This window comes from Acomys russatus, chromosome 19 (assembly GCF_903995435.1).
Source record: "Acomys russatus chromosome 19, mAcoRus1.1, whole genome shotgun sequence".
Taxonomy (NCBI): domain Eukaryota; kingdom Metazoa; phylum Chordata; class Mammalia; order Rodentia; family Muridae; genus Acomys; species Acomys russatus.
Window position 1 is genome coordinate 19,948,530 of NC_067155.1, and position 26,158 is coordinate 19,974,687.

The 26,158-nt window shown below is 54.3% G+C and overlaps 2 protein-coding genes and 1 long non-coding RNA gene across 5 annotated transcripts; 1 reads left to right on the top strand and 2 right to left on the bottom strand.

Annotated features, from left to right (window-relative positions):
* Positions 1-10,342: 10,342 nt before the first annotated feature.
* Hamp (hepcidin antimicrobial peptide) lies at positions 10,343-12,677 on the bottom strand. Its single transcript, XM_051162768.1, has 3 exons — positions 12,512-12,677; positions 10,656-10,715; positions 10,343-10,573 (listed from the first exon to the last, which is right to left on the bottom strand). Exons 1-3 carry the CDS (start codon positions 12,596-12,598, stop codon positions 10,469-10,471), a joined length of 252 nt encoding a protein of 83 aa, XP_051018725.1. The 5' UTR covers positions 12,599-12,677; the 3' UTR covers positions 10,343-10,468.
* Positions 12,678-14,672: 1,995 nt separating this feature from the next.
* Positions 14,673-25,965, bottom strand: Usf2 (upstream transcription factor 2, c-fos interacting). Of its 3 annotated transcripts, none has more exons than XM_051162729.1 (10): positions 25,884-25,965; positions 25,541-25,587; positions 25,299-25,417; positions 24,928-25,128; positions 24,224-24,374; positions 24,030-24,117; positions 23,581-23,639; positions 16,773-16,867; positions 16,539-16,667; positions 14,675-15,373 (listed from the first exon to the last, which is right to left on the bottom strand). In XM_051162729.1, the coding sequence occupies exons 1-10, from the start codon at positions 25,943-25,945 to the stop codon at positions 15,284-15,286; spliced, it is 1,041 nt and encodes a 346-aa protein (XP_051018686.1). In that variant the 5' UTR covers positions 25,946-25,965; the 3' UTR covers positions 14,675-15,283. The 3 variants fall into 3 exon arrangements, with proteins under 3 accessions (XP_051018688.1, XP_051018686.1, XP_051018687.1); XM_051162730.1 differs by having other exon boundaries at positions 25,009-25,128; positions 25,884-25,958; XM_051162731.1 differs by lacking the exon at positions 24,030-24,117 and having other exon boundaries at positions 14,673-15,373; positions 25,884-25,958.
* LOC127203903 (uncharacterized) lies at positions 15,744-16,361 on the top strand. Its single transcript, XR_007832391.1, has 5 exons — positions 15,744-15,784; positions 15,860-15,899; positions 16,124-16,163; positions 16,200-16,239; positions 16,276-16,361. It is a non-coding gene; the product is annotated as an uncharacterized LOC127203903 (long non-coding RNA).
* Positions 25,966-26,158: the final 193 nt, after the last annotated feature.

Genomic DNA, 26,158 nt, shown 5'->3' on the forward strand with positions numbered 1-26,158 from the left:
CCAAGTTGGAGGTTAGCCTGGGCTATGAAAGGCCCTATTTCAACAAAGAAAAAGAAATCCAAGGGAGGGGGATGGGGATAGGGAGAGAAAAAAAAGCACACCTACAAAGTGTAATGAAAATGCAATGAAAAAAAAAGTTGAGGAGCACTAATACAGATGGCTACACGCGGGAGGCAGGCACCCGGACACACACACACACACACACACTCACACACACACACACACACACACACACATTCCCACTCCCATCCTCACTGTGTACACCCAGGTGTTCACAGCCTGCTGGCCTCACCCACATCCACACAGTGGATCCAAGTGTCCGATGGCTCTGCAGCAAGCACCCCTTTCTCCCCCAGTCCAGATCACTGACCCATCTCTCCCAATTTTGGGAACCCCAGGGGGAGCTGACATTGCAGAAGCTGCCACTGTCGTGAGGTGTGTCCATAAGTGAGGTTCCTTTGTTCTCAAAGCTCCGCTAAGATCTCAGTCCATTCCAAAGCAGCACCCTGCCCTGTTCGAAATGAGTGACCAGCCCCCCTCCGCCCCCTGTGCCCCGCAGGTCACAGTGACACTCCTCTGCTTCTTGGCATACCTGGCCTTGCACATGCCCTGGCCACCAGTGCTCCCGACCCCCTGGGGGTGTTTGCCCCCTCCTTAGCCTCAGCCCTGTCTTTCTCAGTACTTACTTGGATGATCTTCGCCCTCTGCTCCGTTGGCCCCGGCTTACAGTCCCTTGGCCTCCCAGGGTCTAGGCCCCCACTTGCCAGCCCCTCCTCTCCCCCTGGGTGCCAGGGGCCGCCTGCCTCCAGGGCCCAGCTCCTCCCTGCCCCCGGGGGAGGGGGGCACAAAGGGGCCCTTGTCACCACAAGGCTGGGACCGGGCAGCCTGTCCACTGGGTCCTACTAGCTCCTTCCTGGAGAAGATGGGGGGTATGCCTTGCTCCTCCTTCCCTCTCTCCACTAATATACACCCTCATTTTGGGTTTGGGGAAGTAGGTGTGGCCTCGTCTTCCTGAAAGTTCCAGGCTGAAAAGGTGGGACCTGTTGTCCTCGAAGAACTGGTGGCAGCATTGTGACCTTGGTCTCAAGAGGCCAGTCGAGACTGGTTGCCAGGAGGAAGACACACCCTCTCTCCCTTTAGCTCCAGAGTCACCTCCACCATGTTGAGAGTCACCTCCTCATGTTCCCCCTCCTGGCCTGTTTCCCCCTTGCTGCTTCTTGTCCTCTGAAATGACCTTAGTGGCTGTCTCCTTGAGATCACGACCTTCCGTTGGAGGAGACGAGGGTTCTGTCTGTGTTGTTCAGAGTCTGTCTCCGCCTGTTAAACAGAGGAAAGGTGCTTAGCATATAGTCTTGTTATTTGTTTGTTTGTTTTTTCGAGACAGGGTCTCTCTGTGTAGCCTTGGCTGCCCTGGACTCCCTTTTAGACCATGCTGGCCTTGAACTCACAGCGATCCGCCTGCCTCTGCCTCCTGACTGCTGGGAACAAAGGCGGGCGCCACCATGCTCAGCCCCTGCATATAGTCTTCTAGTGCCCTGTGGTACATTGGGACTCAGAGATTTTTATTTATTTATTTATTTTTGGGTTCCTCGAGACAGGGTTTCTCTGTGTAATAGTTCTGGTTTTCTTGGACTCACTCTGTAGACCAGTCTGGCCTTGAACTCACAGAGATCCACCTGCCTCTGCCTCCCGAGTGCTGGGATTAAAGGTGTGCGCCAACCACGCCCAGTACCAGAGATGTTATTCTTAGCCCTTACTCCTGGAAAGCTGTCCCACCTCTTCCTGCTTGACCCCAGCCTTGTGCCAGAAACAGGGCACTTAACTCTGGAGGCGACGGCGCACGCCTTTAACCCCACCACTGGGGAGGTGGAGGCAGGCAGAACTCTGTGAGTTCAAGGCCAGCCTGGTCTACAGAGTGAGTTCCAGGACAGCCAGAGCTGTTACACAGAGAAACCATGTCTCAAAAAAACAAAACAAAACCAAAAACAAAACAACTACACTTACTGATTTACTTATTTTAGATGTATTTAGGTTGCGCGTATGGATATTCTGCCTGCGTGTTTGTGCACCGCTTGTGCCCTGGTGCTCACAGAGGTCAGATGAGGGCATCAGATCCCCCAGAGCTGGAGTTACAGATGGTGCTGGGACCTGAACCCAGGTCCTCTGGAAGAGCTACTGCTCCAGCTCCTACTTTATCTGTCCATCTGTCTGTCTGTCTATCATCTATCTGTCCCTCTGTCTGTCTGTCTATCATCTATCTATCATCTGTCTGTCTACCATCTATCTATCTATCTATCTGTCTGTCTATCATCTATCATCTGTCTATCATCTGTCTGTCTATCATCTATCTGTCTGTCTATCTATCTATCATCTGTCTATCTATCTATCTATCTATCTATGTATCTATCTGTCTATCATCTATATCTGTCTATCCATCTGTCTGTCTATCATCTGTCTGTCTGTCATCTATCTGTGTGTCTATCTGTCTGTTTGTCTGTCTATCATCTATCTGTCTATCTATCTGTCTGTCTGTGTGTGTGTCTGTCTGTCTATCTGTCGCATATGTGCGGGTTTGCAAATATACCTCAACTGCATGTGGCGGTCAGAGGATGGCCTGCAGGAGCCACTTCTCTCCTTTCAGCTAGTAGGTCCCGGGACCCAATGTAGGTCATCAGCTTTCCATCTAGAACTGACCCACTGAGTCACCTTGCTGACCGGCCCCCGCCCCCGCGACCACCCCCATTTTTCAGAACAAGTTTCTCTGCGTAGCCTTGGCTGGTCTGCACTGGCCCTGAACTCAGAGATCCAACTGCCTCTGCCTCTACCTCCTGAGTGCTGGGATTAAAGATATGCACCACCTCACCCCTCCCCCACTTCTCTTAAATTTGTTCTTTGGGGCTGTCTCAATATATAGTGTAGGGTGACCTCCAGGCCATTCTGCAGCCCAGGCTAGCCTTGAACACAACGTGGCTAAGTCTCTAAGGCTGATATTATATGTGCCACCGCTACAGCCCACCCCTACCCACCCCGACTCCCCCATGCCCCACCCCTCGCCCCTCCACTTCCAAACTGTCCTTTTGTGTTTATAGAATTCGACATCATTGAAGCTGGCCACCTTTGCCTTGGGGATTCTGTCTGGTTCCTGCTTGGAGCTCTGAGAGAGTAGGCTTCCCACAGAAGCCTGCCTGTGTGACTGTTTGGTGTCTTTAAAGCAAGGCGTTTGTGCAGACAGGGCCACCCATGATGGCACTCTGAGCTGGGTGAGGACCCTGTGGGTGTGGAGCCCACATTGGTCCTGAATCAGGCGTGAGCTCTGTGAGGTAGACAGGGTGCTGGAAGTGGCATGGCAGAGCGCAGAGCAGTCTCGCTGTCCCCCTACACACACACACACACACACACACACACACACACACACACACACACACAGAGGCCACAGCAGGGGGGGTGGGAGTGGGGGAGGGAGACTCCTTTTTTCCAGGGATGAGGGCAGGGAAATCCCTCAGACCCTGGAGCCCATCAGGAGTCAGGAAGACTGGGGCTTGCTGGGGGGGGGGGGAGTGACATCCCCCACCTCAGGCTTCATGATGTCAGACTCTGCCCGTGCCTTTCCCAGCCTGAGACAATGGGCCATTGAAACCGGGGTGGGGCTTGAAAGCCTGGGTTCCAGAGAAGAGCGAGACCTGGTGCCTGGACATTGAGGGTGGGTACGAAGACTCTGGGGTGCCCTTGGGCCACAGATGTCTAACCACACCAGCGTCCCTGAGCTGGTGTTTCTGTGCGAAGCAGGTACTATGTCAGCTCCAGGTACGAACTGGAGGTAGGAAAGGGACACAGGGGCTAGAGAGTCCCACTGAGCCAGAGCGAGTGTCGGGAGGGGGCCTTCATAAGAGTGGGTCAGATGGAATGAGACCAGACAGGATAAGGGGGGCTACCTGTCACCCAGATCAGCTGACGCCTTCAAGGAAGCAGGTATTCCAGTCTGTGGGGGCTGGGGACCAACTTCCTAATTAGAATGTATTATGTCACATCCTTTCAGGCTTCGATTTCAATTTCAGGGTCAAGTTGCCAGCAGGGTTACTCCCTTCGGAGCTTTGAGAAGAGGATCTACTCCGGCCCCTCCTCCCAGGCCCTCTCAGCCTTGGACTTTGGAGGTTTGAATATTTGCTCACGGGCTCTATCTGGATTTGTCTTTTTGTTCAGATCCCCCCCATATGCCAAGACCCCATCAGCCATATTGGATTAGGGCCCAACAGAACAAGTTCATGCCATCCTCAGGAAGGCTCTACCACCAGAGGCAGGTGTTGGGGGCACAACTTGGGAGGCAGAGGCAGGAGGATCAGATCAAAGTCACCCTCGGCTACATTAGGCCCTGTCTTATTCCTCCACTTCCTCAAAAAAAAAAAAAAAAAAAAAAAAGACAAGACTCCCCAATCTCCAACTAAGCTCCCGTTCTGAGAGGCTAAGGTTTAAGACACCAATCCATAAATGGGAGAGTGAGCATGGAAATTCTGTGTAGTTAGCGTAAATGAGTTTTGCTCGTAAGTCCGATTTTATCCAAAATAGCACACAAACTAGAGATAGCATCTCTGGGCAAACGGTACCGTTAGTTGATCTCTCAATGCTGCGTTGGGCCTGGGCCTGGGGATTGGCCAGCCCAGAGCCCTCCTGTTGCTCTTAGTCAGGGCTGGCTGGTTCATGTCAAGGGTCATCACAGTATGGCGCCCTGGCAGCAGCAGCACTTGGTTCTGGAGCAAGTTCCAGGGCCTGGGACCATAGCTCAGTAGGTAGGGTGCTCGCCTAGTACACATGAAACCCAGCACCACATACAACTCTGGGCCTAATGTCACGTGTCTGTAACTCCGGCACCCAGAAGATAGACACAGGAGGGAGACTTGGAAGGCCAAGATACTCCTCACCTACGTAGACTGAGACCAGCCTTGGCTAACAGAGACCTTGTCTGAGAGAGAGAGAGGGAGAGAGAGGGAGAGAGAGGGAGAGAGAGGGGGGGGGAGAGGTAGGCAAGGGATGGGGAGCTGGGGATTGGGGCTGGGGAGACGGCTCAGAGGTTAAGAGCACTAGTTGCTCTTCCAGAGGTCCTGAGTTCAATTCCCAGCAACCACATGGTGGCTCACAGCCATCTATAGTGAGATCTGGCGCCCTCTTCTGGCCTGCAGGTGCACATGCAGGCAGAGCACTTTATACATAAATCTTTAAAATAATCAAATTAAAAAAAAAAAAGAGCTGGAGAGCGGTGACAGACATCATGGCATATGCCTTTAATCCCGGCACTTGGGAGGCAGAGGCAGGCGGATCACTGTGAGTTCGAGGCCAGCCTGGTCTATAAAGCGAGTCCAAAACAGTGAAGTCTACACAGAGAAACCCTGTCTCAAAAAAAAAAGGGGGGGGGCGGGATGAGGGTTGGGGGTGGAGTTCTTTAGAGCGTAAAATGCTCTTGCACGCAATCCCAGGTCAGTTCTCAATTCAGTCAGTTCACAACGTCCTGTGCCTGCAGCTCCAGAGGACCCAGTGCCACCTTCTGCACACAGGTGGCATATAGTCACATAGACACACAAGGGAATAAAAATAAAAATAAGGGGGGCTGTAGAGATGTCTCAGAGGTTAAGAGCACTGACTACCCTTACAGAGGTCTTGAGTTCAATTCCCAGCAACCACATGGCGGTTCACAACCATCTATAGTGAGATCTGATGCCCTCTTCTGCAGGTGTACATGCAGTCAGAGCACTGTATATAATAATAAATAAATAAATCTTTTTAAAAAAATATAAGTGAGGACCGGGCATGGTGTCACACACCCTGGGAGGCTACACAGGGAAACCCTGTCTCAAAAAACAAAAACAAAACAAACAAAAAACAAATAAAAAGAAAAATAAATTTTATAAAACAAAACAGAATAAGCAAGCCAAACATAGTAGTGGGTGCATGCCTTTAATCACAACAGGCGAGAGGCAGAGACAGGAGGATCGATATCAGTTGGAAACCAGCTGGTATAGTTAGCAAGTTTCAGGCAGGCCGGGGCTACACAGTGCGTCTGCGTTTAGCCTGTCTGCTGAGTGGGAAGTTCTGAGGGCGGACACAGCGCTGTACGTTTGAGTAGGGCTTGCACAGATCCACTCTGATGCACACACTAAAGGTTTTTGGTTTTGTTTGTTTTGGGTTTGGGTGTTTTAGTTTTTTGGTTTTTGGTTTTTTGAGACAAGGTTTCTCTGTGTAGCTTTGGCTGTCCTGGACTCGCTCTGTAGACCAGGCTGGCCTCGAACTCACAGCGATACGCCTGCCTCTGCCTCCCGGTGCTGGGATTAAAGGCGTGCACTACCACACCTGGCGAGAAAAGATCTTTCAGTGGGTTGAGCAAACTGGGAATCTAGGTAATATGGCAACCTGCATTCACCCAGGGGTATCTGGCTTAGATGGAACCCTGGACCATCTTCATTCTGAGATACTCATCTTTACATTGGTGTTAGGGGCAAAGGTAGGGTGAAAGGGCAAGCCAGGGGGAGGAGCAAGACAGGGGGCGGAGCAACCCAGGGGCGGAGCAAGACAGGGGAGGAGCAAGTCAGGGCAGAGCTCGCCAGGGGGCGGAGCTCGCCAGGGGGTGGAGCAAGGCAGGGGGCGGGGCAAGTTAGGACAGAGCTCGCCAGGGGGCGGAGCAAGTCAGGGGGCGGACTAAGACAGAGGGCGGAACAAGCCAGGGGAGGAGCAAGCCAGGGGGAGGAGCAATCCAGGGGGAGGAGCAATCCAGGGGGTGGAGCAATTCAGGGGCGGAGCAAGACAGGGGAGGAGCAAGACAGAGGGCGGAGCAAGCCAGGGGAGGAGCAAGCCAGGGGGCGGAGCAAGCCAGGGGAGGAGCAAGACAGGGGGTGGAGCAAGGCAGGGGGAGGAGCAAGCCAGGGGCGGAGCAAGACAGGGGAGGGGCAAGTCAGGGCAGAGCTCACCAGGGGGTGGAGCAAGTCAGGGGCGGAGCAAGTCAGGGGGCGGAGCAAGAGAGAGGGCGGAGCAAGCCAGGGGAGGAGCAAGACAGGGGGCGGAGCAAGACAGGGGAGGAGCAAGTCAGGGCAGAGCTCGCCAGGGGGCGGAGCTCGCCAGGGGGTGGAGCAAGGCAGGGGGCGGGGCAAGTTAGGACAGAGCTCACCAGGGGGCGGAGCAAGCCAAGGGGCGGAGCAAAGCAGAGGGCGGAGCAAGTCAGGGGAGGAGCAAAGCAGGGGCAGAGCAAGCTAGGGGGCGGAGCAAGCCAGGGGCTGAGCAAGTTAGGGGGCGGAGCTCTTCATAAACTCCGACGTTTTTGAGAAGTCCTGTGCTTTGCTCTGTGTGTGTCATAGCCATTTATTCAGAGGCTATGACGTCATTGTTGGGGTGGGTTGAGAGAAGGTGTTGCTTTCTCCTGTACTGAGTAAACTCTTGGTCCTGGACTCAACCCTATCAGAAATTGTGATCAGCACTTCTGGTTTTACAGTGTCCCATCGAGCCTGCTGTCTGTTATGTTAAACCAACTAAAGCCACCAAGAGAAGCCAGGGTAGAAGAAATTGCAAGGTTGTAAAAAAAATAAATAAATAAAGTAGGCTGGGGAGGGGTGTTCTTGGTGTTTTCGCCTCCCTCAGATAACTAGCCTCTTACAGTTTCTGATGTAAAAGGCGGTGATGGATGAGGCTGATGCTGGCTTCTAGTTCAAGTTTCTCCTACGCAATGACTTTGAACTTCTAACTGGGCCGAGGCGGGAGGATTGCAGCAAGTTTACGAGTCCAGGACAACCAAGGCTAATACAGAGAGACTCTGTCTCGAAAAAACAAACAAACAAACAAAAAATCATTCTAAGTCTCCATTCATTCCGGTCCTAACCCACTGCCCTGCCTTCAGACTGCGATTCTAAGCTGACACAAATTTCTGCTGTTTCGCTTTCTCCTGGGACCCAGCGCAGAAAGGTAATTCACTGTGCCACATGGCACCCCCACCCACCCACCCACCCGATGGCGCAGTTCGCAGTAAACCCAGGTATAAACCAATGGACTGCCTGCCCCTGGCTGGGGTAACCTGCCTGCCTGGCAGCTTTCCTCTGGGCTGGGTACCCACTGCCGCAGATGCCGAGGGAGGCCAACGACGGCCCGTCCCGCCTAGGGTTGAACTGCTGCGCCCTCACGGCTCCCTGCACATGCACTGTCCCCCCACCCACCCCGGGGGGGCGTGTCTCCATTTGGTTTGTTCCTGCTGTGCAAAGCCGGGTGGAACGGGGCTGCCGCTTCGCTGTCTGCACTGCACTCAGCCACCCTGAGTTGTTACAGCCTCTTGGTGTAACAAGTATAGGAAATCCATCCCTCAGGTCAAATGGGGGAAGTCCGGATGAGTCCTGTCAACCAGAAGCCTACGTTTCTCGCCTACCGCCTACCTCTGAGGGTGGGATTCCTTCTCCTTTTCCCTGGCTTTGGGACTCCACTAACTACCTTGATTGCCACCTTCCTGCACCCAATCCCCGCTTCCCTTCGTCCGAGAGACTCCTGATCCCTCTCTGGCTCACTGGGAACGGAGGTACCCAGCTGCAGTCCCCTTCGCTGACCTCCGGTGAGCTTTCAGACATAGCTTCCTTCCCGCACCTGCCCTTGCGGTCCAGAGCCGCTGTCCAAACCCCGACGCACTGGGTGGCTACAACTCCTCTCCCCGGCCACGAGCTACTGACCAGTCTGTACCTGCTTTTCCTGGGTCACTATCCTTTTTTTTTTTTTTTGGGGGGGACACCCTAACGAGTTACTGACCTCATCTCCCTATGAAAAAAAAACGTCCAGACGCCTGTTCCTCCTAGCACGCCTTTGGGGTGTCTTTTAGAGAAATCTCAAATCCCTACGCCCACATTAAGGGCTTCGAAGCTTACACGCCTCTGCAGCCAAACATGGAGAGATCCAAAACTAAACTGTTTTAATTACTGCCAACAACCGGGTAAAATGGGAGGATGTTTCCCACGTTCAAACCTTTTTCTTTACTCTCCCAATTTTTTCACGCATTGTCAACATTGTCTCAAGCCTTTTTTTTTTTTTTTTTTTTTTCCTCTCCCGAGAGTTTCAAATGCACATCTAAAGTAAATTTTCTCCCTAATCTGCTAACTTTGTCTTCTGCCCCCATGTATGTTCCGGTATCCTACCAGATTTCCTACGTTTGGGACATCATCAAAGCAGCTACCCACAAGTGCTCCCGTCCAACCTCAGAAATCGTGCCAGCTGGACCTGCACTGTTCCTCCTAGCTGGACCTGCACTGCCCTTCCCAGCTGCAGATGTTTTCAGCCCCTGGACAGCAAATACAACGGCCTGTTCCTCTGGAACCTGGCCAACACTTCAGCCATTTAAACCCGCTATCTGCCAGCACCCCTCTACTGTCAGCAGGAAGTAGTTAAGACAATTACTTCACCTGTTATCCATTTGCAAAAGGTTGAAATGGTGTGCTCCAAGTTCCCCCAGCACTCCTCCCTCCCTATCTGCTGCAGGACATGCCTTCCACCTTAAATTTTCAGGGAAGAACCTTTCCTTCCCCTTCATTATATAAACTGGACATTTTGTTACTATTGCTTATTCTTTTTCTTTCTCCTTTTTTATTTTATTTATTTTTGGTTTTTTGAGACAGTTTCTCTGTGTAGCCTTGACTATCCTGGACTCACTTTGTAGACCAGGCTGGCCTCGGACTCACAGTGATCCTCCTGCCTCTGCCTCCCGAGTGCTGGGATTAAAGGTGTGCGCCACCATATTTTAATTATAGGAAAAGGTAGGAATGTTAGGGCTCTGCTTCAGTCTGCCTACCTGTGATGTCTCTCTCTCTCTCTCCTCCTCCTCCTCTCCTCTCTCTTCCTCTTCCTGTCTGTCTCTCTCTGGGGGTAACCCTCCCCTCTTTCCTTCCCATTGCTCATTTAATAAACTTATCTACAACATAATGTCTGCTGCCTGGTACATTATTACCTTATTATCTTATATCTTAAAAACCCTTACATTTGCTTCTCAGCACTGCATGATGGCACAAGTTTTCTTTTTTTTTTTTTTTTAAGATTTATTTATTACATTTGCTTCTCAGCACTGCATGATGGCACAAGTTTTCTTTTTTTTTTTTTTTTAAGATTTATTTATTACATTTGCTTCTCAGCACTGCATGATGGCACAAGTTTTCTTTTCTTTTCTTTTTTTTTTTTTAAGATTTATTTATTACATATACAGTGTTCTGCCTGCATGTACACCTGCAGGCCAGAAAAGGGCACCAGATCTCACTATAGATGGCTGTGAGCCACCATGTGGTTGCTGGGAATTGAACTCAGGACCTCTGGAAGGCCAGGCTGGCTTCGAACTCACAGCGCTCCGCCTGCCTCTGCCTCCCGAGTGCTGGGATTAAAGGAGTGCGCCACGGCGCCCGGCCTCAAGCTCATTCTTGAAGGACGACAGGAATAAATAAATGGGGCTGAGGGAGGCGTCTGTCAGATGGCTCTATGTTTTGCAACAGAAGCCACAGGAGCCAGTGTTACAGCACTTACAGCAAAAAAGACAGACAGAGATGTTTGAGTCCCGCTTCCTTCGACTCTGGGTCAGGAGCTGTGGGAAGAGAGAGAGGTGAGCAGCCTTGCTTGGGCATGGGAAAGCCGGGGACCAGGGAGGGAGTCCCAGTTGCTCTTACCGTCCTGTAGACCCTGGATTCTGCCCTGTGCCAAGGCTGTAGTGCTGCAGGCTGGTTCATCTGTGGAAGCAGTAAAGGCACTATAAGAATTGTGGGCCGGTGTGGTGGCATGTGCCTTTTTTTGTTTTTTGTTTTTTGAGACAGGGTCTCTCTGTGTAGCCTTGGGGCACACGCCTTTAATCCCAGCACTCGGGAGGCAGAGGCAGGTGGATCACTGTAATTTTGAGGCCAGCCTGGTCTACAAAGTGAGTCCAGGACAGCCAGGGCTATACAGAGAAACCCTGCCTCAAAAAAAAAAAAAAAAAAAAAAAAATGTGGAGTCCCCAGCATAGCATTCAGGCTTGTGTCTGCCAACTTGTTTCTTTCCCAGGGTCTTAGGGACCTGTGTTTAGACGAAAGTTCTAGAGGGGACCTCACTGCCCTCTTTCTGCCCAGCATTCCTTGGTTATTCTGTTTCCTAAAAGCATCCCACCTTGTTTGTTCTTGTATTTTCCTTCTGGACAGTACCCTCCTGACAGGTGTCCCCCAGCATCTCTCTTATAACCAGGTCATCACACAGCGCAGTAACTTAGAGTATCCACAGTTGGATTTAGGTTTCCCTCACATTTCTCAGCAATTTCAGGACTGAGCATCATCTGCACAGGTGTCCACAAAGATTGGCACAGCAGGACCTCCACAGTCCTCTCCTCCTTGTCTTTAATTTAAAGAAAAATGTTCCTAGCCGGGCGTGGTGGCGCACGCCTTTAATCCCAGCACTTGGGAGGCAGAGGCAGGAGGATCACTGTCAGTTCGAGGCCAGCCTGGTCTACAAAGCGAGTCCAGGACAGCCAAGGCTACACAGAGAAACTCTGTCTTGAAAACCACCACCACCCCACCACAAAAAAAAAGTTGGCTGTCCTGGACTCACTTTGTAGACCAGGTTGGCCTTGAACTCAGAGATCCGCCTCCCTCTGCCTCCTGAGTGCTGGGATTAAAGGGGTGCGCCACCATGCCTGGCGTTTTTTCTTTCTTTCTTACAGATTTAATTTTATGTGTTTTGCCTCCATATATGTATGTGTACCAACACGTATGCCTGTGTCAAGTGACACTGTAGGTCAGAAGGCATCAAATTCCCTGGAACTAGACTTAGGAATGGTTGTGAACCACCTTGTGGGTACCAGGAACTGAACCCGGGTTCCCTACACAAGCATCAAATGCCCTTAAGCTGCTGAAGCATCTCTCCAGCCCTTTCTGCATCATTTTCTTTTTTTAAAGATTCCTTTATTTGGGGCTGGAGAGATGGCTTAGAGGTTAAGAGCACTGTCTGCTCTTCCAAAGGTCCTGAGTTCAATTCCCAGCAACCACATGGTGACTCACAGCCATCTGTAATGAGATCTGGTGCCTGTTGTGGTAGGCAGGCACATGTGTGGGCAGAATACTGTGTAAATAATAAATAAATCTTTTTTAAAAAAGATTTATTTATTTATTATGTACACAGTGCTCTGTCTACATGTACTCCTGCAGGCCAGAAGAGGGCAGGTCCTTCCTCAGGCCAGTCATTCTGCCCGTTGTCTTTTGTGCTATCCACGGTAAGTCTTTACTAAAGTCATTTAGAACCTGTGTAAGGAAGGCCCTGACTGGGATGAGATAGCCCGAGGAACATTTTGTTTGGCTTGCACCACGTCTCTCTTGTTCATGTTACACAGTAGGGCGACACTAAGTAGTCCACAACACCCGTGCAGCCGGAGCTCGGGCCTCAGCCCTGCCACTCAGGGGCACCCATGTCCCTTCAGCAGCTGCCATCACTCCTGAGCTGTCCTGAGCCCCTGCCGCCCTGGGACCTGGCTAGCCCACAGCAGCGGGCCTGGGGCGCTCACCTGTTGCTGGAGAAGGGTACTGCTGCACAGGCTGGCGAGGAGGAGAAGCAGGAGACAGGCAGCCTGGGTCTGAGTGCTCAGTGCCATCGTGCCTTCTGTCCTGTTGTGCAGTCTTAGGACTTGCTATGGTGTCTAGGACCTGGCCCCAGTCCTTTTTATGGGATCAGTGGGAGGAGGGTCACTCGAGCCCCCTCCCTTTTGCCCTGACTCATTTCCAAGAAGATTGCGGCGCCGAACAGACTCCGAACAGAGAGATAAGCGGGAACAGGGTGACAGGGGACAGGGTTGTGTCACCCTCAGCCAGTAGAGGTGCATCCAGGGGGTGGGGCAGGTAGGCACTGGACACAAGACTCCAGCCAGCTACCTCACCCTATGATGTCACCCTACGGAGCTCAGAAAAAAATCCCCCCATTTCCCCCTAAGCATTGATTGGACAGGTGATGGGAAGTAGAGTGCCCTCACCCCATCGGTGTCCCTCCTAGGTATGGCTGTCACTCACTGGGCTCCTCAGGACCCAGCAATGCAATAGGGTGCATCCTAGCATGAGTCAGGCGCAGTGGCCAAGGGATTGAACGGACAAGACGTTCAAGGAGTTTGTGGTAGCTTCGTCCTCAACAGGCACCGTGGTGTCCAATGTCAAGGTCACCTGACGTAGCTGTCATGTTGGAGTCTTTTCTTGCCTGTGGTGGTGGTGGTGGCAGTCATCACTCTAGCCGGAGCCGACACACTTCACGGCCCAGGAATATGAGCTAATTCGTTTGTCTCACATGCCTGTGTGTGTGCTGATTCCCTCACAGCAGAACCAATTCACTTTTGTGTGACCAGTTGGTGCTACTTGGCCTCTAAGTGGCTGCCTGCTTCCTCTTGAGCTCTGTGTTTAGGCTTAAAGTTGCTTTCTTTCGCCCAACCTCCTGCCTTCCCCGCCCCAGACAGGGTCTCTCTGTGTAGCCCTGGCTGTCCTGGACTTGCTTTGTCGACCAGGCTGGCCTCGAACTCACAGCGATCCGCCTGCCTGTCTCCCGAGTGCTGGGATTAGAGGCATGCGCCACCACGCCAGGCCCTGAAGTTGCTTTCTTGCCAGTGACTCTGCCTGTCACACAAATCCAAGCGCAGCGGTGTTATATGCCAGAACTTTCTCTACTGCAGTGCTGGGAGAATTCACACCACAGAAACTGGTCTACACCAGGGCTTCTACAGCTGGTTCCTGGGGTGCTGTTGATGCCAGTGTGGTGACATTTCTATTACCTGGACCCCTTGGTGTACATTGTCAAACTTCTGACTCCAGAGAGAGGCTCCTGGACACCATGCCGGACTCATAGGGACCGTCCAGAGTCAGTCCTGCCTCTATGGCTCCTCATATGCTCCACGTGGCCTCAGATGGCTTTTTGTTTTGTTTTTTTTGAGACAGGGTCTCTCTGTGTAGCCTTGGCTGTCCTGGACTCACTTTTGTAGACCAGGCTGGCCTTGAACTCACAGCGATCCACCTGCCTCTGCCTCCTGAGTGCTGGGATTAAAGGAATGGGCCACCACGCCCAGCCCACTCTCAGAGGTCTTTAGGGATGGTAAGGCAAACACAGGGTTCTCAGACACCAGAGGCCAGCAGGGGTACTTAGGTCGTGGCACAGTAGAAAGCACAGCAAGGTGAAACTGACAGGCAGGCCTAGATGCTGGGAATCATGAGCCAGTCTCTTGGGGACACAGTGGCATTCCCCAGCCCCTACCAGGCCATCACTGTGGCTGCTCAGGACAGGTTTCATCATCAGCCAAGGCCAGGGGTCACAACACAGGCGCCAGAGACGCGAGGCGAGGCGACAGACTGCCGGGCCAAGCCTGGCTTTCTGGCCATCTGCCCTCCTTTGGGGGTGGGGGGCTCAAGGCCAGGCCCCATCATTGGCTGGTGCAGAGGGGAGGGCTTCACCAGAGCCCAGGGATGCTCACCGGCCCTGTTTTCAAGAAGTACTGACCCAGGAGACACCAGCCTAACTCCACCACCAGGGGGTATGTCCTTGACCCCCAGCTCCCACACCCCTACCTGCACCCCGGGGCCTCAATGAAGGAATTCAGTTCTTAATTTGCCCAGCGACCGTCAAACAGCCACAGCATAACTGAAGCTTAGACATCAGGGAGACGCTAGGGCTCCTGCCCGTCCCTATGCCCAACATGGACAGATACACAACAGACAAGGCGGGGCCACACTGGCCAGTTTATTGCAGTTAAATACCTCTCTCTCTATTTTTGTCCATTTTCCATAAAGAAAATTAAAACACACACCCACACACACGCACACACACGCGCATACACACACGCACGCACACCCACACACCCAGAAGGGAGCAGGGATCCAGAAACAAGAGGGATGGGGGACATGGCCTCCCTGCACAGGTCCAGGCCCCAGGGCCGCCCCCCACCCCGAAGCTCCCTCCTTCCCATGAGCACCCTGTCTCAATACCTCTAGAGACCAAGGAGGCAGCGGGCAGCGGGGCCTCTGCCCTCCTCCCTTGCTCCCCATGATGAGCCCACTAGACGTGACGGGCTGATGAGGACGGAGAAGGGAGGCTGCTGGACACACGGGCAGGTGGGCGTGGTTTCCGCAAGGATGAGGGCAGTGGGCAATGTATCCACAGAAATGCATTATGTCTCCTTGTTTTTGTTAAAAATCTACTATAAAAAAACGCAGCTTGGGGAGGGGCATCTCCCTCTCTGTGCTAAGGGCTGGGGGAGGGTCAGCAGAGGCCGGCAGCAGCTGCAGGGTGGGCCGCTGACTGGCGGCTGTCACTGCCGGGTGCTCTCGCCCACCATTTCCAGGTTGTGCTGCTGCAGCTGGGCTCGAAGCAGGGCGTTCTCGTTCTTAAGCTCCTCGATCTGCAGGCACCACAGGGGACACGAAGCAGGGGTTAGCCCTCTGCGTGCCACAGGGGACGTGAGGCAGGGTTAGCCCTTGGCATGCCACAGGGGACACGTGAGGCAGGGTTAGCCCTTGGCATGCCGCAGGGGACACGTGAGGCAGGGTTAGACCTTGGCGTGCCACAGGGGACATGAGGCAGGGTTAGCCCTTGCTGTGCCACAGGGGACCTGAGGCAGGGTTAGCCCTTGCTGTGCCACAGGGGACACGTGAGGCAGGGTTAGCCCTTGGCATGCCACAGGGGACACGTGAGGCAGGGTTAGACCTTGGCGTGCCACAGGGGACATGAGGCAGGGTTAGCCCTTGCTGTGCCACAGGGGACCTGAGGCAGGGTTAGCCCTTGGCGTGCCACAGGGGACACGTGAGGCAGGGTTAGCCCTTGGCATGCCACAGGGGACACGTGAGGCAGGGTTAGCCCTTGGCATGCCACAGGGGACATGAGGCAGGGTTAGCCCTTGGCGTGCCACAGGGGACACGTGAGGCAGGGTTAGCCCTTGGCATGCCACAGGGGACACGTGAGGCAGGGTTAGCCCTTGGCGTGCCACAGGGGACATGAGGCAGGGTTAGCCCTTGGCGTGCCACAGGGACACGTGAGGCAGGGTTAGCCCTTGGCGTGCCACAGGGGACATGAGGCAGGGTTAGCCCTTGGTGTGCCACAGGGGACCTGAGGCAGGGTTAGCCCTTGGCATGCCACAGGGGACGTGAGGCAGGGTTAGCCCTTGGCGTGCCACAGGGGACACGTGAGGCAGGGTTAGACCTTGGCGTGCCACAGGGGACATGAGGCAGGGTTAGCCCTTGGCGTGCCACAGGGGACACGTGAGGCAGGGTTAGCCCTTGGCGTGCCACAGGGGACATGAGGCAGGGTTAGCCCTTGGCGTGCCACAGGGGACATGAGGTAGGGTTAGCCCTTGACATGCTGGGGCAGCACAGAGGACGTGAGGCAGGGTTAGCCCTTGGCGTGCCACAGGGGACATGAGGCAGGGTTAGCCCTTGACATGCTGGGGCAGCACAGAGGACGTGAGGCAGGGTTAGACCTTGGGCATGCTGGGGCAGGACAGAGGACGTGAGGCGGGGGTTAGTCCTTGGGCATGCTGGGGCCTCCAGGGCACTGCAACCCTAACCCACCTGCTGCCTCAGGAGCTCGTTGTCCATCTGCAGCCGCTCTGCCTCCTTGAAGGTCTCCTGCATGCGCTGGTTGGTCTGGCGTAGCTCCCGGATGTAATCGCAGGCCTTCGACAGGATGCCCCCTTTACTCTGGAGTGGGGGGCGGGGGGCAGGCAGGCAAGAGTCAGAGGAGGCTGGGACAGCCCTTGTGCCTGGTGCCAGTCAGACTCCCTAGAGGGGATGGGGGACACTCACCGCTCCTGTCTTACTGTTGTCTGCGTGACAATCTGGAATGATTTTCGAAAGCTGGACAATCCAGTTGTTGATCTTGTCCCTCCGTCTCCGCTCCACTGCAGGGAACAGTAACAGTCAATCCACTGCAGGGAACAGTAACAGTCAAGGCTTCGTGGACAGGCTCGCTTGCCAGTGTGGTGCAGGATGCCCAGTCATGGCCTCACAGGGACTCTAGGCTGCTGCCTCCTCATGGGCCATGTTGCTTCATGAAAAGCCCAGCCAAGGGCCAATCCTCAAGCACCACATTGTAGGACAGAAACCCAGTGACCGGCTGCAGGCCTGTTTCGTTGCTTGCCTAGCACACACATACAAACTGGAGCCAACAGGTAAAAACCGCAGTGCCACACCACACGCTGGCCTGCTGAAAATGCAGATCTACCCGAGACTGTTATTTTGGGGGCTGTGTGCAGAACCCCCTTTATGCAGGACTCAGCTCCTATAATAATTGAGTCTCGGCGGTGGCGGCGCATGCCTTTAATCCCAGCACTCAGGGAGGCAGAGGCAGGAGAATCGCTGTGAGTTCGAGGCCAGCCTGGTTTACAAAGCAAGTCCAGGACAGCCAGGGCTACACAGAGAAACCCTGTCTTGATAAACTAAAACAAACAAACAAAAAAAACAAAACTTGAGTTTCATTCTCTGTATGTCACCAGAGAGTCTGGCTTCTATAATTTTGCTCTTTTTTTGTGTGTGTGCGCGTGTATCTCCTTCAGAATAAGTCTTATGTAAGCCATGCTGGGCTCAAACTATATAGTTGGGGATGATTTTAAACTTCTGACCCTTCTGCCTTCATTTCCTAAGTAGACACTATACCTGTTTTATTCAGTGCTGGGGCTGAGGTGCACACTCCATCTTTAATGTGAAAATCTCATCACAACCTGCCCCTGTTTAAGAATTCTCGTCCACAGACAAGGCTGTGGCCTAACCCTGACCCTGGGACCCTCACCTCACCTGGGAATGTGAACCTCATATCTCAGAAGGCAAAGGACTCCTGCCCCTCCCACTGCTGGCTCCGCTGAATGACAGCTGTCTGGCTTCCTCTGCCCTGTGGTAGGTAAGCTCAGGAGCCCTGCTAGGAACCACCTGACTGGGAGCCAGTTTCACAGCTGGGGGTGAGGCTTCTCAGCCCTTCCTTACTCCAGGGCACAGGGTTCCTACTGGTGGGGCACATAGGACCCTGGCACCCATAGATCTGCTCATACCCCCATATTCTTCTCACACTTGTGGAGGGGAGCTGGGGGCCTACAGCCTGATGGGTCGTGGAAAAACGGCCAAGGGCCACTTCCTAATGAGGGCAGCAAGAATGGAAAACGAGGAAAGCTTTGAGTGAGAGGGGTGGGTGAAGGCCGGCACCTTTCTTTTCAGACCTGAACTCACACCTTGCCCAGGGACAGGTGGAACCCACTGCCTCTGCCTGGTCAGTCTACCAGGCACTTCCAGCCTGGGTGACTTTCTTTTCCAAAGCCATCTCTCTCCCTCTGCACATTCCCTCTTCACAGCAATGATTCCTTTTCTGTGATCTTTCCAATGTCCTGCCAAGAACACAGCCATGCTTAACTCGGTGAGGGCTGGGATAGGTCTCCACTGGGCTCAGGGCTAGCGCATTGTCACCATCAAGTATGGTACAATCTTCTGGGAAGTTGGTGGAGGACCGCAGCAGTATGGCTGAGTTGAGTCTAGCCATGGCTCAGAAGCACTACCCACCATGCTCTTTGGGAGAGTGCTCGGAGTCTACGGGACTCACCTATCACTTCCCCACTCCCCTAGGGCTGGCCGGTAGGCATGCATCTCATCTGATGGGAACGCCTTCAAGCCACCAGGGTCCAGGGCAGGTGTGCACGGCAGAGCTCCTTTGGTGTACATTTAATTGTGCAGAGTGCAGAAGTGTGTGGCTGGGGTCCACCGGACTCTACTCTGGCCCTATCATGGTTGTGAATGGGGAGAGTGCGCCCATAGCGGATGTGATCAGGGGAGGGCAGCGCGGAGCAGCACTTTGTGGATGGAGCCCACAATATCACAGTAGGATGAAGCTCCAGAGAGACTTACGAAATATTTGGGTTTCTGGGAGGGACCCCATACAGATACTGGGGTCTGGCAAATATGAAGGTCACACACAAGCTAACATGCCACTTGTGGTGTGTGTGATATGAGTGTGTGTACTTACCCTATCCACAGCCTATATCCAGGTGGGAACACGGTTAGGCCCCTGGCTTGGAAAAACCGTGAGGACACACCGGACTAGCAGAAGCCAGTCATCCCACAGAAGCCCTAAAGTTACAACACAGCACTTAAAACACACCTCACAGGGCTGGAGAGATGGCTCAGTGGTTAAGAGCACCGCCTGCTCTTCCAGAGGTACTGAATTCAATTCCCAGCAACCACACGGTGGCTCACAACCATCTATAATGTTATCTGATACCCTCTTCTGCAGATAAAGCACTCATATACAATAAATACAATTAAAAAAAAAACACACACCTCACAGTCTGGTGCGGTGGCACACACCTTTAATCTCAGCACTCAGGAGGCAGAGACAAATCTCTGTGAGTTTGAGGCCAGTCTGGTCTACATAGTGAGTTCTAGAATAGCTGAGGCTATAGAAAGGCCCTGTCTCAAAAACAACCAACCAAACAAACAAAACCCCATACTGGGGCTGGAGAGAGATGGCTCAGAGGTTAAGAACACTAGCTGCTCTTCCAAAGGTCCTGAGTTCAACTCCCAACAACCACATGGTGGCTCACAGCCATCTATAATGAGATCTGGTGCCCTCTTCTGGCCGGCAGGTGTACATTGTACACATTAAAAAAACAAAAAACAACAACAAAAAAACCCCAAACAAAAACCCCACACCTCATAGTACAACCTTCCAGGACCAAAGGAAGAATAGGAGAAACACACGGGGAGACATTAGCATGCCTCTCTCCACCACCAAGAAAAGCAAGAAGACATTATGGCTAGAGATGCCCAGGCTTAGCAGTCAACCCGGCCTCCCTGCAGAGGCCTCTCACAACAGCAGGCACACATCCACCACGGTACACAGGGCGCCTTCTCCAGGCTGCCCCATATAGAGCTCAAATAACTGGAACCCTGTCACCTCGAGAGAGCAAACAAAAATGAGACCCTAAGCCCCACACGTGTCTGGAAATTGGGCAACATGCGTCCCCAACAACTTGGGTCAAAGGAGAAATCACAGGCGAACTGGAAAATATTTTGATAAATGGAATCAGAATCTGCAGCTATAGATTTGCATCAGGGAAAGGCTTTTAAGTATTCTTTTTTCCTTTTGTTTTTGTTTTTGAAACAGGGTTTCTCTGTATAGCCTTGGCTGTCCTAAACTCGCTTTTTGTAGACCAGGCTGGGCTCGAACTCACAGCAATCTGCCTGCCGCTGCCTCTGGAGTGCTGAGGTTAAAGGCGCAGTTTGTACCTTTCTTTAAGACGAGTGGCCTCACACTCACAAGCCACTCCAGCGCTGGGATTACAAGAGTGTACCATCATATCCACCTTTTAAGAAGTAACGATTTAGGGCTATCAGCTACTAGGGAGTCTGAGGCAAGAGGCTTCCAAGTGCAGGGCCAAGTCTACAGAGGGAATTCCAGGACAGGCAAGGCTATTACTCAGAGAAATCCTGTCTCAAAAAACCACAACAGGCTCAGCTGGGCTGGCGGCACACTCCTGTAATCCCAGAGCTCTGGAGGCAGAAGACAGGAGGATCTCTGTGAGTTCGAGGTCAGCCTGCTCTACAAACCAAGTCCAGGACAGCCAAAGCTACACAGAGAAACCTGTCTCGAAAACCCAAAACCAAACAACCCCCTCCCCAGCCAAACAACAGAACAGGCTCCCCACACCCTTGATGCTACCTTGGGGCCCTGATGGCACCCTCTGGAATCCCCAAGCCCCTACTCCTGCAGAAAAGCCAGTGAGAAAGAAAGAAGAGAAGAGTCATGTTAGCAGAGCCCGGGAAGGCCACCTTGCCTCATTTCTGGCCGGGAGACACACACAGGGCCTCTCCGGAGGGCAGACGGTGTGTTCTGCAAGGACAAGTTGGGTATGGCGAATCTCATGGACAGACAGACATGGAGACTTTGAGTGACAATTTACAATGGCCGGGAGCAGTAACTGCATCTTGTGGGGTGCACCAAGCCCCAGGACAGAAAGAGGCAACTATGAGCTTTCTGGAGAAAAAGAAATGAGATGCTGGTACTGGGAATGCGTCTTAGGGGTACGACAGCTGGCGCTTCTGTGCCCCTCTAAGCCACTGCTTCCTAGCAATGGACAAGGGACCCAGACCTAAGCCTCAAAGAAGGCGCCCCAGGGGGCTGGAGAGACGGCTCAGTGGTTAAGAACACTGGCTGTTCTCCCAGAGGTCCTGAGTTCAAGTCCCAGCAGCCACATGGTGGCTCATAAGCATCTATAATGTGACCTGGTGCCCTCTTTTGGTGTGCAGGCACACATGCAGGCAGAGCACTGTATAAATAGTAAGTAATTAAATCTTTAAAAAAAAAGAAAAGAAGGCATATCAAAGCTGCTTCCTTCCCGCCTGGAGAGTCTGACCAGGTTAAGCAGGGTGTGGTTTAATCCCAGCGCCTGGGAGGCAGAGGCAGGCGGAGCTCTGTGAGTTCGAGGCCAGCCTGGTCTACATGGTGAGTCCAGGACAGCCAAGGCTACACAGAGAGACCCTGTCTTGAAAAACCAAAGAAGGCGGTGGGGGAAGGGAAAGACTACCAGGTTACGGTGGGGAGGGAGAAACAAGGAAGGCAGGAGAAGAGCCAGCAGAAGAAATGTCCCCAAAAGTGGTGGAGGTAGAGGTGTGGTTAACAGGCCAGGGCAGATGCTTGGAGCTCAGACAGGAAAGGAAGCCAGCAGATTTGGCAATGAGGTTGTCACCGGTGACCTTCAGCGGAGCCAGTCTGGTAGGCCGGACTGCCAAGCCACAAGGACAGGCAGGTGGTGGTTCAAATCCACAGGTTAAGAGCAAGAGGGCCCATTGTAGCTGGAAGGTAGGGGCGAGGTTACGGAAACTGCTCTTTTGTTGGGAGGATGAAAAACAACAAAGAAGGATGAATCCGGGGCAGGGCTTAGGAGCCGAGGCATGCTCAGTGGGAGGCCGGGAGCACAGAGGGCTGCTAGTGTCTTTTTACACTGGACTACACAAGAGCAAAGATTGCAAACCAAGCCTGAGTTGGGTAGGGGAGCCTGAGTGACCCACTGGAGGACCCTTAAATTCTCCCCCATCACCTCCAAACCAACCTCAAGCCCCACTTCACCCTTTTCCTTCAAAAACCACCTGACCTAAGCATTAGGCCTCAACCTAGCAGGTCCAGAATCTTCTCCTGATGCCCATCCTCCACATCCTGCCACCTCAGACCAGGCCTCCCATTCCCGGAAGTTATCTCTAACTCCTGACTTCCTAGTCTTTGCTTTCCCATCATCTTATTCTACGTCCACACACAGAGCCCGTGATAGCTTCCCGGTCATCAGACTACACCCGTCAGGGTCAGGAAAACCACTTTGGGAAGAGCTCCTCGAGACCCTGTGTGGGCCAACCAGGCAGGTCCCCTCAGCCCTAAGACCTTCCTCTTTCCCTTCCCCATTCTGTTCTTCCTCAAACTTAAAATGTCTGTGGCTGCTGAGGGCCAGACCCTCATCTGTGCTCTCCCCAGATCCCCGAGAGAGGCCTCTGAAGTGTCTGCAACTCTGCTCCGCTCACTCAGCTACCCTGCACCCAGTGCTCCGGCATGCCGAGGGCACATGGCAACCATGAGTAGCTTGTCTCCTGCAGCACGTGGGGTGAGAGCCCAGACCTTTTCTCCACTGTACTTGAGGCCTGGCAGGGGTGTGTACTTGTTCCCCAAAATCCTGAGCTTGCTAGTTACTTAGGATAGCAGTGGCCCCCAACCTCCTTCACATCAAAGCACCCTCAAGTCTTAGGGCCTTCACCCTGGCTCATTCTTTTTGTTTTTGTTTTTTTGTTTTTTCTAGACAGGGACTGTGTAGCCTTGGCTGTCCTCAAACTCACAGAGATCCACCTGCCTCTGCCTCCTAAGCGCTGGGATTAAAGGCGTGCGCCACCACGCCTGGCTCTGGCTCATTCTTTTAAAAAAGCACACAGAACTTCAGCAACATGCCAACAGCACCCTTGAAACAACCTGACTGCTTTCAACCCTATACCTGCCAAGCTCCCAGAAAAACCTTCCTGGGGTGACCTCTCTCTATGACTTAATGATCCCTTAGCCACATGCTGCCCTTTGTTAGAAATTCTGAGACTCTCTAGGCCAGGCTGCAGACTTGGCACAGGGCCTGCGCTGCCCTGCCCTGCCTTGGTTGGATCCAGGGTCTGTAAATATTTGTAGAGTGATAGCTGTTTGGGTGTCAGAGCTGCCTTGCCTCAAGGGCTGTTGTGTGCTTTGCAGTGGTGGACCAACCAAGGCACAACACTAAAGGACAAAAGACTTCATGGTGGAATGTGTAGCTTCCAGGAAGGGCGGGAGGCTCTGGTTTCAGCTGGCTAGAGGCACAACTTCCGTCTAATATAGGCTATAGATGGAGAACAAGGGAGCGTGCTAATGAGGCCAAAATCCACGTGCGGGACTTGGGACCCGCCATTTTAAGAGGGTGGCCAACAGTTCAAATCGAATTCACAGGCTGGGCAAGACAAACACCTGGCCAGATCCCACTTATGCCCTCCATCTCTCCTAACACCCTCAGCACTGACCTCTCCGCACGTGCCAGCAATGGGCTCAGAGCGCCCGCGAGCACACCGCCATCCTTACCTTCGTTGTGCTGAGCTCTTCTTCTCTCATCACGAGGAGTTCTGGTTCCGTCGATTTTCCTGGAATAGAAAGGTGGGAAATAAAAGGCGCCCCATTACCTTAGACCCATTTCCTCTTCAAGCAGTTTCCGAGCTGTCAGACTTGATAAACACCTTTGGGCTAGGGCTTTGAACCCAGGGGGCTTTGCAAAAAACAAACAAACAAAAAACCACTAGGCAAGTGCTCAACTAACTACTCCTCAGTTACCTTTCTAGCCCTTAGCCCTTGACAATTACCTTTGCAAAGTAAACAATCACGTGAAAGGAGAGAGGAAATGGAACTTTACTGGTGCCCCAGAAGCAAAGGCTAAGAAAACACATCCCATGCCTCTGTATACTGACCAGCCCAGGTACTAGGCCAGAAAACCCTCCCTTCCCTCGGGCCCCTAGTAGCGGGATTACGGCACATACGGAGAATAGGGGTGCGTCCGGGGTGCAATTGTCCTTTGCGTCCCTGTCTGAAGCACATCCTGGGGTGTCATCATGACATAGAATTGGCCTGCAGGGACCGTGCAGTGAGCATCATCAGTAGGAAGTCAGGGTGGGACTAACTGCTCAAGTGGTTTCCCTAGCTCTACCCTCGGCACCCTGCCTCCTCCCCTTACCTCCGGCCTGTAGGCCCTGGTCTGTAGTCTGTACCGACACAGCTGTGGTATCGCCCACACTGGATGCTGGGAAATAGGCAAACCGTGCCTCCCCACTGACAGCCTCTGCCGCCGGGCTTCCACCATTGCTGAACGGATTTTGAATCACCGCCTAGGGAGGACACACAGGCCGCTCTTAGCCGCCTCCGCTACCCCGCCCTCCAGCCTTTGTTGTTGTTAGTATGGGTATTTATTCACTATATCGTGAGGTGAGGAGGAAGCCCGCTGTGTGGACACTTCTCTGTCAGATACCTCCTCTCTGAGAGGACTCAATAATTACTTGTTCTACTTTCCCCTCTATGAAGTTTTTTTTCCTGTTTCACGGAAAAAAAAAAAAAAAACGATTCCAAGAGAGACCTGTCCAATGACTTCTGCAGAACTTTAACCTGACCTTACACAGCCCGACGGGCCCAGAGAACATCTTTTGTGTGTCACATACTCCACCCCACCCTGGGGGCTTCCCCCTCCCCAAAAGATGCTGGTGGGGCTGGGGCACCTCCCCAAAAGATGCTGGTGGTGGGTGGGGGAGGGGGTGGGGCGCCTCCCCAAAAGATGCTGGTGGAGAGGGGGTGGGGCGCCTCCCCAAAAGATGCTGGTGGGGAGGGGGTGGGGCGCCTCCCCAAAAGATGCTGGTGGTGGGTGGGGAAGGGCGGTGGGGCACCTACCAGCGGAAAGGGTGCTGCGGGACCTGGGGGTACAGAGGCAGCGGCCGGGCCGGGGCGCTGGGCTGCCCCGTCCACACCCACCTGGGTCACAGCCTGCTGCCCCCCCGCGAAGGCAGCGGTGGACACGACGCTGACGGCGCCAGCCGCGTCGCCCTGGCCGTCCAGCTGACCATCAGTCACCTGGACTACGCGGTATGTCACCTGCAGGGGGCGGCAGAGCGACGAGACCGACGCTGGGGGGGAGGCCGGAGTGGGGGGTGGACCAGGTCGGAGCCTCCTCTCCCTGTCCCGCCGCCGCCGCCGCCGCCGCACGCGTCCGGCCCTCCCTGGGCTCGGTCCCTCCGGGCTCCCGGCCCCGCGGCCCGCCTCACCTGGCCTCCATTATTCTCTGTGCGGAACTGGTACTGGATATTGTGGTCGCCGAACGCCGCCTGCTGGACGCTGGCGATGGCCACCGCCGTCTGCTCCTCAGCCCCCGGGCCGTCCCCGCCTGTCGGGGGGCAGCAGGGAAAAAAAGAGGGGTTGGGGGAGGGTACGGTCAGCGGGGACGCGCGGGGGGCGGCCTCCCCGGCATCCCCCGGCCGCAGCCCCCGTGGCCCCCGCAAGCACTCACCTTCCTGCAGCTCGACGCCCTCCTCGGCCTCGGGTCCCTTGTCGTGGCTGCGGGGGCACACGAGGGGCAGGGCCCCGGGTCAGCGAGGCCGGCCCGCACCCCCCGCCCCGGGGGCGCAGTGGCCCGCCGTCCGCCCGCCAGGCCCGGGCCCCGCCAGGGTCGGTCAGCACCGACTGTCGCCGAGCCCGGGCCTCCCCGGATCATCCCCTCCCCGCGGCCTCCATTTTGAGCCGGGCCGGGGAGGCCGCTCGGGATCATGGCGGCCCCCGCGCGCCGTGGGCTGACGCGGGGGCCGTGGGGCCCCCAGGGCGCGCGGAGGGGCGCGAGCTGCCGGCGCGCTTACCTGGCGGCGGCAGCAGCGGTGGCCGAGGAAGCGGGATCCAGACCCGGGTCCAGCATGTCCATGGGGGGGGGCGGAGGGGGGGGAGGGGAGGGGAGGGAGGGGAGGGGGCGGGCGGCCGGGGGGGGGGGGGACCCGAGCCCGGCGCTCACGCCGCGCGGCAGGAGGGGACGGAGGAGACACGGGAGCCGCTCGCGCTGATCACGGGGACAAACAGTGGGGTCATGTGAGGAGGAGATGCCGCCGCCGCCGCCGCCGCCGCCGCTGTTGCTGCCGCT